The sequence below is a fragment of the Eublepharis macularius genome, chromosome 1 (genome assembly GCF_028583425.1).
Source record: "Eublepharis macularius isolate TG4126 chromosome 1, MPM_Emac_v1.0, whole genome shotgun sequence".
Lineage (NCBI taxonomy): Eukaryota > Metazoa > Chordata > Lepidosauria > Squamata > Eublepharidae > Eublepharis > Eublepharis macularius.
This window is the reverse complement of record NC_072790.1, coordinates 58,574,438-58,591,888: the sequence shown is the minus strand read 5'-3', so window position 1 is coordinate 58,591,888 and position 17,451 is coordinate 58,574,438. Positions and strand designations below refer to the sequence as shown.

General features: G+C 39.4%; 1 protein-coding gene and 1 non-coding gene across 2 annotated transcripts in view; both read right to left on the bottom strand.

The window, feature by feature from the left end:
* DLGAP2 (DLG associated protein 2) overlaps positions 1-17,451 on the bottom strand; it is a 98,472-nt gene that overhangs the window by 23,602 nt on the left and 57,419 nt on the right. The window contains exons 5-7 of the mRNA XM_054979527.1: positions 15,785-16,134; positions 5,021-5,106; positions 4,016-4,431 (exon numbers count right to left, since the gene is read on the bottom strand). Of these exons, the coding sequence (XP_054835502.1) occupies positions 4,016-4,431; positions 5,021-5,106; positions 15,785-16,134 (852 nt within the window). The remainder of the gene's footprint in view (positions 1-4,015; positions 4,432-5,020; positions 5,107-15,784; positions 16,135-17,451) is intronic.
* TRNAA-UGC (transfer RNA alanine (anticodon UGC)) lies at positions 11,714-11,788 on the bottom strand. Its single transcript has one exon. It is a non-coding gene; the product is annotated as a tRNA-Ala (tRNA).

The following is a 17,451-nucleotide window of genomic DNA, read 5'->3' as shown; positions in this document are numbered from 1 at the left end:
TCTGGATCTATGACTGAGGTATATAAAGCATGTTTGATTTGAAATGATTGAAATAATTCATTTGTACAGCATTGGTTGCCCCCTACACTTTAGAAACAAATTAAAGTGATGAGGAAGAATGGGAATCGGCTTGGTATTGATGGGATTGACTGCACGTTAGACTATGCCCATTAAGACCCAAAGTCCAGTCAAGGATCTTGCCTTGACCTTGATCTTGCATAGCACTAAGCCATATACAAAGAATATATAAAAAAGAATATAAAAAGAATAGCTGGTTATTTATATATTGCTATGAATGTACTTGACTTGCTTTAAAATTCAGAAGCAGGTAGAAGTGAGGGGAGAGGGAAAGAAGGTCTATATTTAATTCTTGCAGGGTATTTAAAAAAGCCTGTTTACATTTCCATTTGAGTGATTCCCTTGACTATTTCAGAAACTGAAGGTTTACAGGGATGACAGTTGTCTCATATAATTCATCTCACATTTTGTCTACTAGCACAAAGATTGCACAATAAAACAGAATGAGGCACTGCAGATGAACTGTTTTTTTCTGCAATGAATCAGGAATTCCGAGACCTTGCCATAGGTTTTATTCAATATTCCACCTGTGGTTCCTAAAACATCTAGGATTGACAAATCCAGGTTGGGAAATTCCTGGAGATTTGTGGGTGGAGAGAAAAAGATGTGCTGAGCACCAGAGGTTATAAACAATTGTAAAACAATAATTAATTGCTACATGTATGCATGAAAGCAGAGTGTTGTACAGAAACAATGATAGTAATGCACAAACAAGTGAACAATGTACATAAACATTGCAAGTAATGCACAGAAAACATAGCAATTCAAGCACAAAAAGTCATCAGTGACATTTACAGTGATGTTTGTGCATGTACATTATTCACTGTTTTTTGTGCATTACTATCATTGTCTCTGTACAACACTGCTTTCACGCATATGTTTAGCAATGAATTATTGTTTTATAAATGTTTATAACCTCTGGTGCTCAGCACATCTTTTTCTCTTCTCCATTCAGCAGTTTCTCCTTCTCTCTTTTTTGTTTCAATTTGTGGGTGGAGCCTGGAGGAGGGTAAGATTTGGGGACGGAAGGGACCTCAGCATGGTACAATGCCATTTAGGCCACTCTCCAAAGCAGCCAATTTCTCCAGGGGAACTGATTTCTGTAATCTGGAAATCAGTTGCCATTCTGGGAGATTTCCAGGCCTCACTTGGAAGTTGGCATTTGGCAACCGTATAAAAACATCTCTTTATCCGAAACACCTTTAAGAGATATTTGGCTTGAAATCTCAAATGATTCCATGAGAATGTACCAGACTTGAATCTGTTGGAACAGAAGTAACTCACCTAACAAATATCTGCAATAGAATCCATCCACGCATGATGCGTTTGCAGAAGGGGCAAACTCTGTGCCATGTGATGCTATTCCAGATGGCAGAAGAATGCATGCATGATTCTGGCAACGGACACTAACGGAGGGCAAAACTAGACACACTGGCATTTTTTCCCCTCAGCTTGGCTCCAACCCTGGATGGGAGCTGGGAAAATGTTTCAATTAACCAAGCATAATGAAGTAACATGGGGCAGAATTGTAGAGTGCTTACTTGCATATGGTTTCCCATTCTCAGGAGAAAAATTGTCCTGCCCTTTTATAGAGGGTTAAAGGGAAGTTATTGACCAGGTTATATGATTTATCTCCATGCCATGAAAAGCTTCCGCTGCCCATTTCCACATCTTAAGCATCCACGGAAGAGGCAGGATATTTTTCTATAGACCTGATGGCAATCCTATACCTGTGTGGTCAGCTTTCAGCAAAGAATAGATACACACACTGCTACTGCTGCTGTAAACATCAATGGACAGACACAGAACAAAAACAACAACAACAATATTTGATTCATATACCATCCTTCAGGACAACTTAATGCCCACTCAGAGCGGTTTACCAAATTTGTTGTTATTATCCCCCCAACAAAACACCCTGTGAAGCGGGTGGGGCTGAGAGCTCTGGAAGAGCTGTGACTGACCCAAGGTCACTCAGCTGGCTACAAGTAGAGGAGTGGGGAATCAAACTTGGTTCTCCAGATTAGAGTCCCACACTCTTAACCACTACACCAAACTGGCAAATATGAACAAACATGGATTTCCTAGCACATCTAATTTGGGCTATAGATGGCTTGTAAAAAGGACTGGGTCCTGAGGTTATGTTAGTTTATCATTATTAACCAACTGGAAACTTCTTGCAATTGGATAGATTACCAGCCCCTGATGGTAAGTATAAAAATATATAATTATCTTCCTTTGGGAAAGCTGCCTTAAATATCTAAGGAATAAAAGTAAAAACTACTTCACAAATAAGTTATCCAATAACACAAGATAATCACAGGGCAATCGCTATGATTTTAGAAACTAGTCTTTGGAACAGCGCAGAAATATATATCCATAATCAACATGGAACTAATTAAATTGTGGTAATTAATTAGATTGCCGTGCATATAGTGTTTTGGAATCTCACTGCCACTTTACTTATATGATCTTAATTCACCAAAAGTAACTTATTTCAAAATGCATTTCTACTTAGACTTTACCTTTATGGGTAGGAATAAATCCTATAAAAATGTAAAATATCATAAATATTATCAGTTATATCTTAGAAAATAATATACTCAGGCTACATCAATACATAAAGGAAGGCAAACATATACAGACTTTTCATAAAATTCACCCCAAACAATATTTCACTGCTGGAAATGGTGGTACCTGAATCTTGTGCTAAGATAACTTGTTCTCTTCAAGGAATTTCCATATATATATATATATGGAAACCCATCTTGCTGTTTCAATGAAATGAAGGCAGGGCATAAATGTCTCAATAAATAAATATTATGTGGGTAGATTAAGATATATTTCATGTTGTGACAAATTCCAGAGGGGTAGTCGTGTTTGTTTCAGTGTAAACAATAGATTCTTGAGCACCTTAAACACTAACAGATTTATTATGTCTCAAGGCACAATAAGTCTTTAAGCTACTGCAAGAATCTATGTTGTGATAATCTCTGTGTCATCCTGAATATATGCTTATCAATCCATGAGGGCACGTGCAGAGTATATGTGCTTTTCATCTGGAAGTTTAATAAACTTTAAAAGATTAATATGTTGTGCTGATCTCATTTCCACACTGATTTAATTTTTTTGAGCAGATCTATTTTTTGAGATAAATAATTTCCCATACTAAAGAGAAATGGGATTCATGTTATTGTGTTACATATATTATTGTGGACTGCTGTTTCTATATTGGCTGCTTGTACTATGATTGGGTTCAAGTGTATTATTTTATTGGTAGGCACATTAAATTAACTGAAATTAAAACAGGCGCCTTAAAAATGAAGTGGCACCCAAATATAAAATTGGCAGCAAGAGTTACCAATTATCTACATGATAAAAGTTCAGAACAAACTGATCCACTGTTTTAAACAAACTTTTGGGGTCCGAAAATTTGCCTTATGAATTGTCAATCGAGAGGTCACAGATATTGGCTCAGTTTCATAGCCAAATATTGCTTGTAGTAACCGGTGAAGTTTGACTCTTGTTTCCTGCTCTGTACAGGCATATTAAGTAAATCCCTTTGGGATCTGCTGACTGCTAAGATTTTAAAGGAAAGAAGTGGAGGATATACATGTGCGTAAACTAGTAACATGTCCCTTCCAACCCATGACACTGATGCTGTTACCCACCAGAATAAGAAACCTACCAACATTTTGAAAGAGCGACTTTTCTTCTCTATGTCATTGGTAACTTTCAAAAAATGTGTTACTCCTTTGACAGATTATGGTGGAGACTTACCTTGTTGGTCACCAAGATTCAATCTCCTGATTACTAGTGGTGACAAATCAGCTACTACTATATTATGGATGTGTCAACTGAATAAAAGACAGCCAACATAATTATCTTAAAATAAAATTAAAAATGGAAGGTATAAGATACATAGATAGGCTCTTACTTTCTTCAGAAAGATCATTTTCTTCTGCTTCTCTCTCCATCTCTTTACACCATCCTTCCATTCTCTTTGTCTCAGTATGTAGTAACTTCATAAACCAAGACCCATCCCTTCGACAAGGAGACATCCGCCCTGTTTCAACTGTTTCGATGGCTGGTTCCAACCAGGGTTCAGGTGGTGGAAGATTGGAAGTGTCTACTTGGGTCCTATAATCTTCTCTGTAACTAAATAGCCCCTGGGTCCGTACAGTTCTTACTGCACCATACTGAGTAGGGGTGCTAGGTTCTGAATGCCTCTGGAAAGAGCCACCAAATTGAAGTCCCTTATCCTCCATTGTTATATGTCCCGGGAAGCCTTCAAGTTCTAGGTCAGCCTGAACAGCTGCTGTGACACTGTTTGAGCGCTTAAACCGTCCATGTCTGAAGCAGGATGAAAGGAAAAGAAAAGAAAACCAAACAAGTTCATACATGGTCCAAATACGGTAACTGTGGTTCCAATTTGGAGTTTTCTTTTATTATTCTTCAGCAATATTGATCCAAAATAACTATACTGATTTGAATAAAAGAGTTGAATGAAACAATGTCTGCATAGGATACATTACTATCATTCACAATAAAGATATGAATGAAAATCATTTTAAACACATTTGGAAGCAAATATTGATTTGTTCCCACTTTAGAAAACGAAGTTAGAAATATCTTTCAAATCCTGCTGTGGCTCACATTATCATTAAACTGAATAAAAGTAAATAAAGTGTAAATCCAAAAGTCTAAAATACTGTGTGTGGGGAGGCTGTTTATAGTTATTATCCAAAAGTTTATTGGAAGAGTACTGGTATGCATAATAGTACTGGTATGCATAATATACATGTAAAATACATTTATAAATTACAAATACAATTTATAAAATTTGTGAATGTATAAAATACAAATACATTTATGAATTTATGAAAGTTTGTTATGTACACACTTATAACATCCCCCCTCTTTCTGTCTCTGTTTGACATACCGTTTTTCATCTTCAACTTGCACTCCAACAGAATGATATTCCCGTAGACCTCTGCTCTCAGTATCTGAATCAGTTGCTGTTTCCACCTAATTCAACACAAAAGATAAATCTGCAGAAGTGAACACTGAAAATCTGAGATTATTACTATCTCACTGGTTTAAACTAACATCATCAATAAATCTAATTCACAATGTGGCCATATCTGTGGATGTTTAAATCAGGAGACTAGAGACATGGACAGACAAGCCAGATCTTTCTACAAACCTGAAAAAAGCTAAAGGTTTGCAAAAAAAAAATCTGAAAGCTAAAAAAAAAATACACTGAGGGTTTAAAACACATAAAATAATAGAAATAGCACCTGTACCTTTAAGAAATGAATGCCCTCTCCAGTGGCCCCTGTGGAGGTTACTGGACAACCACAACAGTACTGCCAGCCTTTAAGTCTTCGTTTCTGTCAGTAAAAGGCAGGTTTTCAAGGGCTATTTGGACCTTTGATGGGGGACTTATTAGGGCCAGGCACATAGGTGACTCCATACAACACAATATGCATGACTTACCCAGGAGTGGCTGCTTGCTACAATTGAACAGCAGCCACCCTATGAAAGCCAGTAATGTGTAGTGGTTAGAGTTTCAAACTAGGATCTAGTAGACCCAGGTTTGAATCACCACCTTGCCATGGAAGCTCACAAGTTGACCTTACACCAGTTATACATTCTCAGCCTAACCTACTTCACAAGGTTGTTGTGAAGATAAACTGAAAAAGAGGGAAATTATGTAAGCTGCTTTGGGTCCCTGTTATGGAGAAAGGTGGGATATAGATTAAATAAATAAACAATAAATATAGTCAGGGAGCAGAAAAAAGATAAGTTGGTTGGTAGGTGGGAAGGAGAGAAGGAATCAGGGAATGCTTGCCAGAGGAGAGAAAGGGGATACAAGGGAAAAGGAGGATCCCCCTGCAAGTCCTTGCAGGTTCCCTACCATGCAGCTGGGCCTGGCCCAATGGCCAACATCACAAAATTGGACCTGGCCAGTGGCCACACACAAGTGGGTCACAGTTTTCCTGGGTAGAGGCTGCCAGGGGTAGGGAAGGGGAGGAGGAAAAACTGAAGACAGGCAGATACAGGTAGGTGGGCTCATTGGTGGGAAGGAGAGAAGGAGGCAGGAAAAGGAGACAGGCTATGGGGACTTTCAGGGATGAGATGGAGGAAATAGTGGGGGGAAAGGAAATGAAATGTCCTTCACAAGTCCTTGCGTGTCCCCTAGTTGTATATTTATATAATGTTGCAATATTGTTTCTCGTTTTCGATGGTGAGAGAGGAAAATACTGTCATCAGAGAATCTATGCTCCCATAGCATCTTAGGTCATGAAGTAGGCCGATACATGTGCCAGAATCTAAAGATTCCTGAGCAGACTTAGGCCAACTGGATCTGTTCTGAAGCCTTGTTTGTCTAGTCTAGCTTTGGTACAAATTGGAGCCAGAAGACCCAGACACTTGCTCAGTCTAGCAAGTTGATTTAGCATCTCTTCTTCCCTTTTGTTAATGCAATGCTGCGTCTGCCTTTCTCTACCCCTCCATCAGACCAGTTTCCAAACCTCTAGTGTTGTTAACTATCCTATGCCTGTCTATTCATCCTTCCTTTGTTTAAAAGCCCTGTTTAGCCAGCTTGGGCCTAGCATGCATTTAGTTTGTATGTCTGAGAGTGCAATGGGTTCAGTGTTGGTTCCAAGATTTTGGTGGTTCATGGAAAGGCATTTAAATGGTCTCACTTAACATGGGAGAGATGAGAGTGCAAATACAAAAATCCTCTCGTGGTGCCTCTGACCCTCTTGAGGGTTCTGGCAGGGGAGGCACTGCTGCTCTTTGTGGTCCTGGCGCCATAACAAATGTCCATACAGCTGGTCCTCCTGTTTTTATCTGAGCTTTGCCTTTCTTCCATGGAAAACTGAGTCGATTCTTTCTTTCCTTTCAATTATATTGTTTCACTCCAAATTTGTTATTAGCAAATAGGTTACATAATAAAACATCAAATACATTCAATTTTAACCCTGTTGTTCTTGAAATTGTATTTCAACTCCAAAAATAAATTAAATGGATAGCATAATTGATTTTTATGAACACTGAGTTAAACTTAAAACAGTACAAAGATGTACACGCAATTTAAAGGTACACGTGTAACAGCTTTGACCAACAGTTTTATAAAAAGGCAGATTTTTTGTTACTTTTATTGAAAGCCTGCAAATTCTCATCTTTGGTTACTGACAGTAGTTACTTCAACAGTTTAAACTGTACTTTGAAAAGATAAGCTTTAATGCTAAGACTGTTCAAAATGTTCTTCTTTTTAATAAATGATTAATGTAAGTCAGTGTTTCCCAACTTTTTTTCCAAGGAGGAACCTTTTAAAATTCTGAGGAACCACTCCCTAAGAAAATGTTTTACAGGCAAGAAAATATTGATGGAGGAGAGAGTGATTTAATTACTGCTAAACTATGGTCAAGAAAATGTATTTATAAAGAGCTGCTACACATAAATTCAAAACTTTACTAATTGCGCACTCTGATGATTGATGTATTTGGCAAGCCAGGATAAAGGAGGCCTTCCATTGGCTTTTGACCAAAAGAAAAAGAGCAAGTTATGGACTGTAGTCTGATTTACCATAGGTGTTTCTGGTCTTCAAGAAGATGATCAAAATGGAACTTTTAATTTATATTTTAATAGTTCTGAATATCATTATATTTTTGTTGCCAGAAAACCAATGCAAAGACTTCTACTGTTCCAACTTATCATTTTGTGCAACTTGGCAATGCTGAGACTAACTGAATATTCCCAATGATTGCTTTCACATTTTAATACCTTTCATTTGCCTGCCATGCCTAGAAACAGAAACCAGCGCCAAATGAGGATTTTCCATGCAATTTGGCAAAGTAAATATTTTAGTGCCAAGTGCACAAAAATAAATCTGGAAAGTGAAGAGGGAAAACAAGTCTCTAAGTATAAGAAAAGGGGATAAGAGGTTTTAATTTCCAAGTGGGTAAAGGGTACCCAGAAGATCATATGCCTATAAAAACAGGAAAGAAATGCTAATGGCCATTTCACAAGGCTGAATCCATAGAGCTAGTTACCATAGAGCTAGTTGGACTTAGAACTTGGGAGATCTGGACTCTACTCTCTTATTTCTCCATAGAAGCTCACTGGATAACCTTGGGACAGTCACTATTCGCCTCCCCAGCTTCCAGCTATTACCAGCCAGTTGCCTTCTCCCTTCAGCTGGGGTCCTTTATCTCCCTGCCCTGGCCACTCCTAACTCTGGCCTCCCTGTGCTTACTGCAGAATAGGCCCTTTCTCCAAGGAGTCCCTTACCCCATAGGAGGCTAGTACTGGATGTTCCTCCTGTCTGCTCTGTTATGGTTCCAGCAAATCCACATGGCTCTTCTCTCTATTCTGTTACTGGACTGCTGCTCTCCTAGGATGGTGCTAGGGTTACCAGCTTCCAGGTGGTGACTGAAGATTTCCAAGAATTACAGCTGATCCCCAGGGCATAAAGATCAGTTTGCCTAAAGAAATGGCTGCTTTGGAGACTGAACTCACTGGCTTTATACATCACCAGTTTGGTATAGTGGTTAAGAGCGCAGGACTCTAATCTGGAGAACCGGGTTTGATTCCTCACTCCTCCACTTGAAGCCAGCTAGGTGACCTTGGGTCAGTCACAGCTTCTAGCTCTCTCAGCCCCATTTACCTCACAGGGTGTTTTGTTGTGGGGATAATAATAACATATTTTGTAAACCGCTTTGAGTAGGTGTTAAGTCATCCTGAACGGTGGTATATAAATTGAACATTGTTGTTGTTATTACTGGGTCCCCCCCCTTCCCCAAACTTGCCCCTGTCCAGGCTCCATCCCCCAAATCTCCACGAATTTCCTAACTTGGAACAGTCAACCCTAGGTGGTGTCCCTGCTCCCCTGTTCTCCTCCAGGGTGAGAGTGCCCAGAGGTAGGACATGTGTATATTTGATTCCTTGCACAGTGATATCCTTGCTGGCTGGCAGAACCAAGATGCCACTTGGTAACAAGCAAAGAACTGGATTAACTCCTTTTGAAAACAAATCAAATTGGTGACCCTTAGTACATCCTGTAGAAGTTAAGGCCATGTTCATTATTCCTGCAGTGAATAATACTTCCTTTTGTTTGACATGGATTTAGTGCCTGTCACGAGATGTCTGTGAGTTCTAGTATTATGACAGGAAAGAATTCTTTCTCCATTTTCTCAAACTCTTACATAATGTTATAAACCTTAGTTTCCCTTGGTTATTTTTTCTCTAAACTAAAAAGCCCAAACTCCTCAGCTTTTCCAGAGAAGATGCTCCAGTCCCTATATCACTTTGGTTGCTAACTTGGTATCACCTGCAAACTTGGTTTCCTTGCTCCTTATCTCCAATTCCAGATAATTTTCAACAAATTGAATAGCACCAGTGTCCATTTATTCCTACAACTGTCTATTTACTCCTACTCTCTGCTTCCTGTTGTTTAACCAGTTTAACCCACCAAAGGTTTATTGGTCTAATTTGCTACAGTTAGATGATCATAAGTAACCACAGTTCAAGAAACACTAAGAAGGAAATGAAAAAGGAAGTGTAGACACATATTTTTACAACCTACTATATTCTATTTTTACCACTGTGAAAGATTGCCAACACTGTTATTTAACACCATTAAGAGAGAAAGACGGCAAAAAAACCTTAGTATGAATTATTACACTGTTTTAAAGAAAGACAGAATGGTACCATAATAGCAGTTTTTATGCATTCTTGGTGGGCTTGTAAAATATATATCTCATCATTGACAATATTATTTAAAAGTATTCATGATGACAGTATAATTTAAAATCCATGATAATTCTGTTTGGTTCCTAGAAAAATGTCCTGACAATGTCCGTCATATTGTTATTGATGATTTTTTAAAAACTACTATAGCTAGTAGTGTTGTCACGCAGAGGGTTTACTAGCAACCAAGGAGGGGTTGGGAGGGACATGGGAGGTTCCGTTGGCATGCTGGTGTCACACACTTCTGTTACATCACTACCATTGAATTTCAAGCAATTATTAGAGAGAGACAGGCATGAAGACACATAATGATTCATTATTCTTCTTCTAGGTGCCAGAGCTGCAGCAGGCATCTACAGTTGGGGTCGGGAGACTTCTCAGCAGATAACTGACAGCACTAATAGCTAATATAGAAAATGAGATGGAATTTTCTAGAAGGAATGGTTGTATTTATTTATTTATATCTTGCCTTTCTATTCAAAAGAGCATAAGACAGCTAACAAATCTGAAACATCCTGTTACAACACAGACACCAAAAAATTAACTATTAATTAAAAAGCAGTAGCAGATTTCAACATTGTTTGTTTGTTGTACAGGCAGGGAGCTGGGGGTGGGGCTAAGCAGATAGAAAAGCTCAGCCTAGATGACACAGTATCCCCAGAAAAAAGCCCTTTTATTACCTTAAATGTGAGTTATGGAAACAGCAATGTTTTTTAAAGAAATAATGTGTGTAGGATGGATCTGAACACATGTAATGGTTATGTGCTAGGGAGCTGTGGTCAACTGCAGTCTCCTATACAATGTACCTCAAAGTTTAGCGAGGAACCACACTACACACACAATTCTTATTTCGTATGAGGAATTCTAGCAGCATGAATATGTCTCAGCTGCCATGCAAACTATGAATAAAGTCAAAGCTAATGGCACTATGATCCCCCAAATTAGGGGAAAAAACCCTACAGACTCATGGCATGGATCCTGTCTTCCTTCAAGAAGCTTCTTCTATTGGAGAAAGAGCCACTTAGGGTGGAGGAAACCTCCTTTGGCTGGAGAAGAGCTTCAAGATTTGCTCTGTGGAGTGGTAGGAATAGGGTAGGCCTTACCTCAGTAAATGTCCAAACGATTTTGTGAGATTTTTAAAATAGAAATTTACTTCCAGGTTTCCCTACTTGAACTGGAACTTTATTATGGACAAGAACATATGGCATTATAATTTCTCTGGTTATGTCACCTCTATAATGGATGGGTGGGGAATTCGTCCTAGAGTAGTTGATTTCTACCTGCAGAGACACAAGCTTTAAATGAACAGAGGAAGGATTACAGTAAGTCGCTGCCTGAAGCTTAGCTGTTTCCCTCATACCACTACTGTTAGTTTACACATTATGTTAAATTGGAGCAATAATTTACGAAATTCAGTAATTAACTATCCTGCTATGAGTGGAAATGCATACAGGTGCACCGCAGTGTCACCTCACAGTTATCTAATATGAGAGCTAAGAGAGTACTTAATCTAATAAATATGTAAAAAATGTTCAACTCAGGTGTTCCAAGTGCAGCTGCTATTGATAAAATTATCCTTGTTGATTTATAAAACAGTTGGATTAAAAAGTTAAAAAAGACATGGTAGTAGGACACTCCAATTCATTGCAATCTTGGCAGTAGATATGGCTAAATGGGGTTTTCTTCTTCAAATTGCACAAACAAAAGTGGTTGGAAGTGGGAGAAAGTCCCTGGATGCCCAACCAAGAAGATAGCCTGTGACCAAGTTTGCCAAGGGGACTATAGCAGAGTTTCATCTGCTATTCAGACTTCAAGGGAGGAGGATGTGGTTTCCAAACCTCTGCTTCACAGAATTATCCTACCAAAACCTTTTAGATGGAGATGCCAGGGATTGAACCTGGGACCTTCTGCATGCAAGGCAGATGGTCTACCACTGAGCCATGGCCCCTCCCTCTGTGCACAGAAATCATATACATTCCATTACAAATGGGACATCTCAACTTTGATCCATCTGCAACAGCAACTGGGTACTAAAAGCTGACTCTGGGTACCAGGACAGAAAGAGGAACAGGGACAAGGTGGACAGGTTATGTAGGCTGCCCAGGACATGCCAGGAGTCCTGCAAGTTCTGATTCAGACAGATATTAGGGTTAAGAAACTGCGTTTGCCTGAAAATTTGGCCTGCAGAGTGGCACTCCACGGAAGATCAACCTGCAAGGAAGAACAATCCCATACTGTGAATGGGGTAGTTCCTGGGAGCATGAAAGTAGACTTGGACATAGGATTGGCTTTCTCAGAGACTACAGCAGTCTCTCCATCTTTGAAGACAAGAAAGTTGTACCCTTCAGAATATAAGAAATGTTTGTGGAAGTCAAACTATAGATTCATTCTGATTCTACAAATGGATTGGGTTTGGGAGTTTACATTCAAGGGGAATATGGTGCTAAGGAGAGGTCTGTGGTATGGGGTAAAAGTTGCCACCAGAGAGCTAACATTCCTGTAATTTTTTTCCTATTATGCCATTAGGGCATCTTTGGACTCCCAAAACGAATGATGCTACAGTGAGATTTTGGAGTGATAACATCTCAGCCATGCATGTAATTTAATCCAACTCACCGAGGATTATGGGGCTTGGTTTTGTCTTATGTACTGTAGTGCCTTAAACACAATGTCTTGGTTCTCACATGGTACAAATAACAGAATTTCTGAGTCAGTATTTGTTTCTAGAAAGCCTGCTTCAGACAGCTAGCACCTTTGGCAAGTGGGAGGCCAGAACAATGCCTCGGGCTCTGTGGAGCTCCAGTGTCATTGGTTTGAACACCAGATGCGGGAATTTTAGAGTTTCAGCCAGAATGTGGATCTAAGGTATGATTGGCAAAATATTGGACCATACCAAGGAAGCATCATATGCCATTTATATGAACCTTGGTGGGGCAGGTTTAGCACCCAGAACATTAGATTATTTAGCAATCATGGCATAGAACACAAAGACTGAGGGTGGGACTTCAAGATTAACTGGAATGAAGGAGAACATTCATTAACCTGAGGTACCCATACAGCAACACTTATATATGGGCAGTCCAAAAGAAATTGATGAGAGAACTCTCTCTTGGGGCTGGGCAGCATCACTGAACATTAAGTTTGACTAACTGGGCAGGGGTATGCTGCTGATCTTCTTGGCACATTAGTTGATGTACAGGCAGTGAAATGAAAAGCAAAGAAACCAGCTGAACTGAGATCTAAACCAGGGCGGGTTTTACTTAAATTCAAAGCTAGTGGAAAGTAATTTCCAGAGTAGTAACTTGAAGGCTACCTGCTCTGCAATTTGAAAAGTTTTCTTGCTGCATGTCAGCTGTTAATAAAGTTGACTCTAGTTTATCCCATTGCTTATTCCCATGGTCTTTATTTCAAGGACGTTTCTAGCCTTTGGGGACCAGTATTTTCAATGGAATTTTTTGCCAAAGAAATGGCAAGGAAGTTATTGTGCTATTGCAAATACACAGTTCAGACTTCTTAGAGCCCATACCATTGACAAATAATGTTTTTCATTTAGTGTACTTGAAAGCATCCAATAGAGACTAAACATCAAATACCTTGTTGCTATAGAGATTCAACTGTATCGGTATAAATTGTTGAACAAATGTATTAAGAGATTTGCAAGCACACAAGCCAAAACAGAGAGCAGAAAGACAAGATACAGCTATTGTAATAATGGAATAAGAAATTTCAGTATTAACTGGGCTAGAACAGAGATGGGGAAGGCATTCTGGTACAATATCAGTTTTGGACCCAGTCTCTGTATGAGGCACATAAGAACAGCTTTCATCATCTTTCCTGTTTGAACAGAAAATTTGTCTCTAGCAACTCAAACGATCAGGCGCTTTTCTAAGTTTTTCATTATCATCTGTCTAAGTCTTCTTTTATAACCATCCCACCCCATCCTTCATTGCAGTATATTGCAGCGTGAATCATTACAGGTCCAGTTTTTAATTACTGCCTCAGCATTTGTACGGTGGGGGGGGGGGGGGAGAGAAAAGCTGACCTGGGAAAAAGCTATTTTGTGCTGATGCTAAACTGCATTCTACAATTCTATGCACTAGCTGTAGCAGAATCACTGGACAGAGGTGGATAGGCAGGTTTCTGTCCAAACACAGTTGCATTTTATGAGCTTTGGACGTGATATGAAATGGACGTAATGTGAAAATTCATGTAGCCAACCCCTGGAAAGTGCTTTTAGAAGATGTCTTTAAAATTAGACAGATCTGCTCAGGAAGCTTTTCATGGTAGCTACTGAAAACTCTGCAATAATTATTGTCAGTGGAATGGCTTTTATTTAAAAAGGACAGTAATTCCACTTAATGAGTATGATTTTTAACAGGGCAACTCCATCCTCCATTCCATCTGAGAGAGGGTCAAAAGAGTTGTACCGTCTGGGGAATTGCTGCTGCAGTGCTACTAAGGAACAAGGTCAAAAATGCAAATGTGCCTTCCTAACAAATGAGCTGAACCTAATGACATTATTGAAATATTTAGGGATCATTTTTATGCTCCTTTGGCTTCCGAGAACCTTGCATCTTTATATGGGTCACCCAGACTACCTTTAATTAATTGTCAATTATTTTCTAGCACCTTTTTGTGACCATGGATGAAGTAATCTGACAGCTACTTAAAAAAAATGACTTTGAACTTTGCACATTGAATTTGCTTTGTGAATTAATCACTTGAATGAACCTATATGCCTAGGTAAACCAGGGATGTTGTTCACGATAGTACGATCTGTTATCATAATAATATATTGTATTACAGTGAACAACATTTCTGGTCTTTCTAATAAGGACTACTGAGCCAGTAGTTAGTGTTAAATGAGAACTGAAGAGACCGCTCTCATCTCTTCACTCACCAATGAAGTTCAGAGGGTAATCCTGGTCTAATGACACTCAAATTAATGGTCTTACACCGCTATTAAGAGGATAAAATGGAGGAAGACAGAACCATTCATATTACTCTAAGTTTCTTGGAGGAACATCAAGATAAAATAAGTAATAAATAAATAATAAAATAAGAACTACATCGAAAGTCCTTATGCCCCAGCCCACATGGCTGCATACTTAAATCCTATCATTAAGGATAAGTTTGCAGTAACTCCTGGGAAGGACAATTAGAATAAGCCATGACCTTTCCTTCAAGGTCCAAAAGAGAAGTACCTAACTATAGTAGAGGGATCCACTTGCAAAAGGAACCCTATGCTTCTTTTCCCCTCCCCACATAAAATGATCAGCATTAACTGATGTGAGATTTCTGCACATTTCTATTCAATTTTTCATGTTTTGCATTTATAAAGATCACTTAGCAAAAGCCTGCATTTCAGAACCATCTTGCACTTTATGCAGAAGCACACTAAATTTGCAATAATGCAATCCAATCCTAAACAGAGTCTACACTGAAGTCTACTGGGCTTGGAAGGATGGGGCTTTGGACTGGCAAGCCTCCTCTCTTGCCTCGTCCCTCCTTCTCCTTCCTGGCCTTGTCACCCATGGCCTTGTCAACATGCTTTTGAGTCCACAACCACTGGACTACAATGAATTCTCTACTCCCAGCAGAGTACTATATGAAGGACTATGAATTCACAGACAATTATTGAAAGAAATGAATATGCTGTTCACAGGTAGCCATACAGTATAAGCTCCCTGTCAAGCATTACAGACAGGTAACCTGCCCAAAGATATCCTAAAGATATATTCATTCATTTTATTTCTAAGCACTGCACATTGACTGAACATTTTTCTGCTTGGCTACGTTGCCATGATGTGAATTCAAATTAATGCTAAGCAGCCAGGGATTGTTTGTCAGGTTATAAAGAGCCACTGAAACGGAATGACTCATTTGGTGCTATTTACAGAACCAAGACAAGTAACTCATCAAAGAACAGATGTTAAGGACGGGCTACCTGAATCCCTATAGAGGAACGCCGACTCTTAAGGAACTCCTCAGCCTTTGTCACTAGGATGGCCTTGTCGCTGGTTCGTACTGAGGTACTGTGACTCTCAGACACGTGGCGTTGGGCAGCTGCTGTTTCCATGGCGAGGTTCATGGCCTTGTTACTATCCAAACTGTCTGTAGAGTTGTACATCCCTCGCCCATCTTGAGGCCACGGGGATATCCTCTGAGTCCGGCTATCATGATAGGCATCCTGGGTTGATTCTGTGCTGCTCTGGGCTGTAACTGAGATTAGTGGCTTAGAGGTGGTACGAGGGGGTACAGGCGGCGGTGTTTTTTTGTAACTTGTATATGTTACAGCTATGAAGAGAATTAAGAAAGAGGAGAGAAAACATGATTAATAACAAGCCTCACTGTAATTCATGGGAGGGGAAGAATGGTAAGAGACAGATGATGCTAGTTAAAAATGGGAAGGAGTTACAAAATATACTCATCTATAAACCTCACAATCAGCACATATTCTCTGTCATATGGAGAATGGTAGCCATAGCAACAGGTTCATTTTATTTCAAACAGAAAACAATGACAGTGGATTTTTTCACGCTCCAATGAGAAGCTTTAGCCACAGTGAAGACGAGGGAGGAAAAGAAGTTGACAAAGAATTTATGTGAATAAGTTTAAGCATAGAGAGGGTGGGTCAGAAATTTGAACTGTATACATAGACAATTGTTGATTGGCACTCCCTGATCGAGGAAGAGAAGCACAATCCTTTTCTTTTCAGATCAAAGCCAATATTGATTCCACCACAATAACCAAACTGATTTCGGACAGGTTGTAAAAGCACTGTAATAAGAACCTAGCCTTTTAAGGCCTGGACTAAAAGACAACAGGTCTCTCATAAGTTACAGCTAAGAAAGGAATTAGGGTATGTGTGTTGGGGGGAAGTAAATATGGCTAATAAAATCACATCAATGTTGTTTGTGTGAAGGAAAGAAAACTGGCGAAAGAAGGATCATGCTACTTTAAAGATTGCAGTTAGAATGCAGTTGCCCCCTAGTGAAAAGGGGGCAGGGCACTCCCTCCCGCTCTGTGCAGAATAACAGGTCTACACTGGAAAGGTTGGACTGAGTTACAAAACTGCAACCAAAGCAGCTTAAAGGCTGCTTTGATTGAATGACAACAGATACTTATTTACAAGATTTTTGCAACCTGCTGTTGTTCCAAGCAAACTGCGTCTCAGGGCCAACTACACCTTAGCCTGCAATTACCGTGTAATTACCTTGCACCTTACCCTGCACTGCCTTCTCTCCTTCACAGACTAGGTGAGGGAGGGGTGTTTTGGAGTGAAGAAATGAAAAGGAAAGGGATTCTTGGCCTTTCTTTTTCTTCCCAATCTCTCTCTGAAACTCTCCCTACTCCTAGCTGTTTCAGGTTCGGAGAAGTTCGAGATATGTTTTATGAGGTAAAACACAAATAAGAGGGAAATGAATTGCTGGAGAAGAGCTCAGAATTCCTTTCCTTTTCTGTACATCAAAGCACCAGGTGCATACTTTGCAAAAAGAAAAGGGACTACTGGGATGACATTAAACACAGTTGCATCAAGCACAATGTATAGATTGCTGAAGCTCAACATCTTTCGAAGCTTAGTAAATAAATACCAATGGCCATTTATTTAAA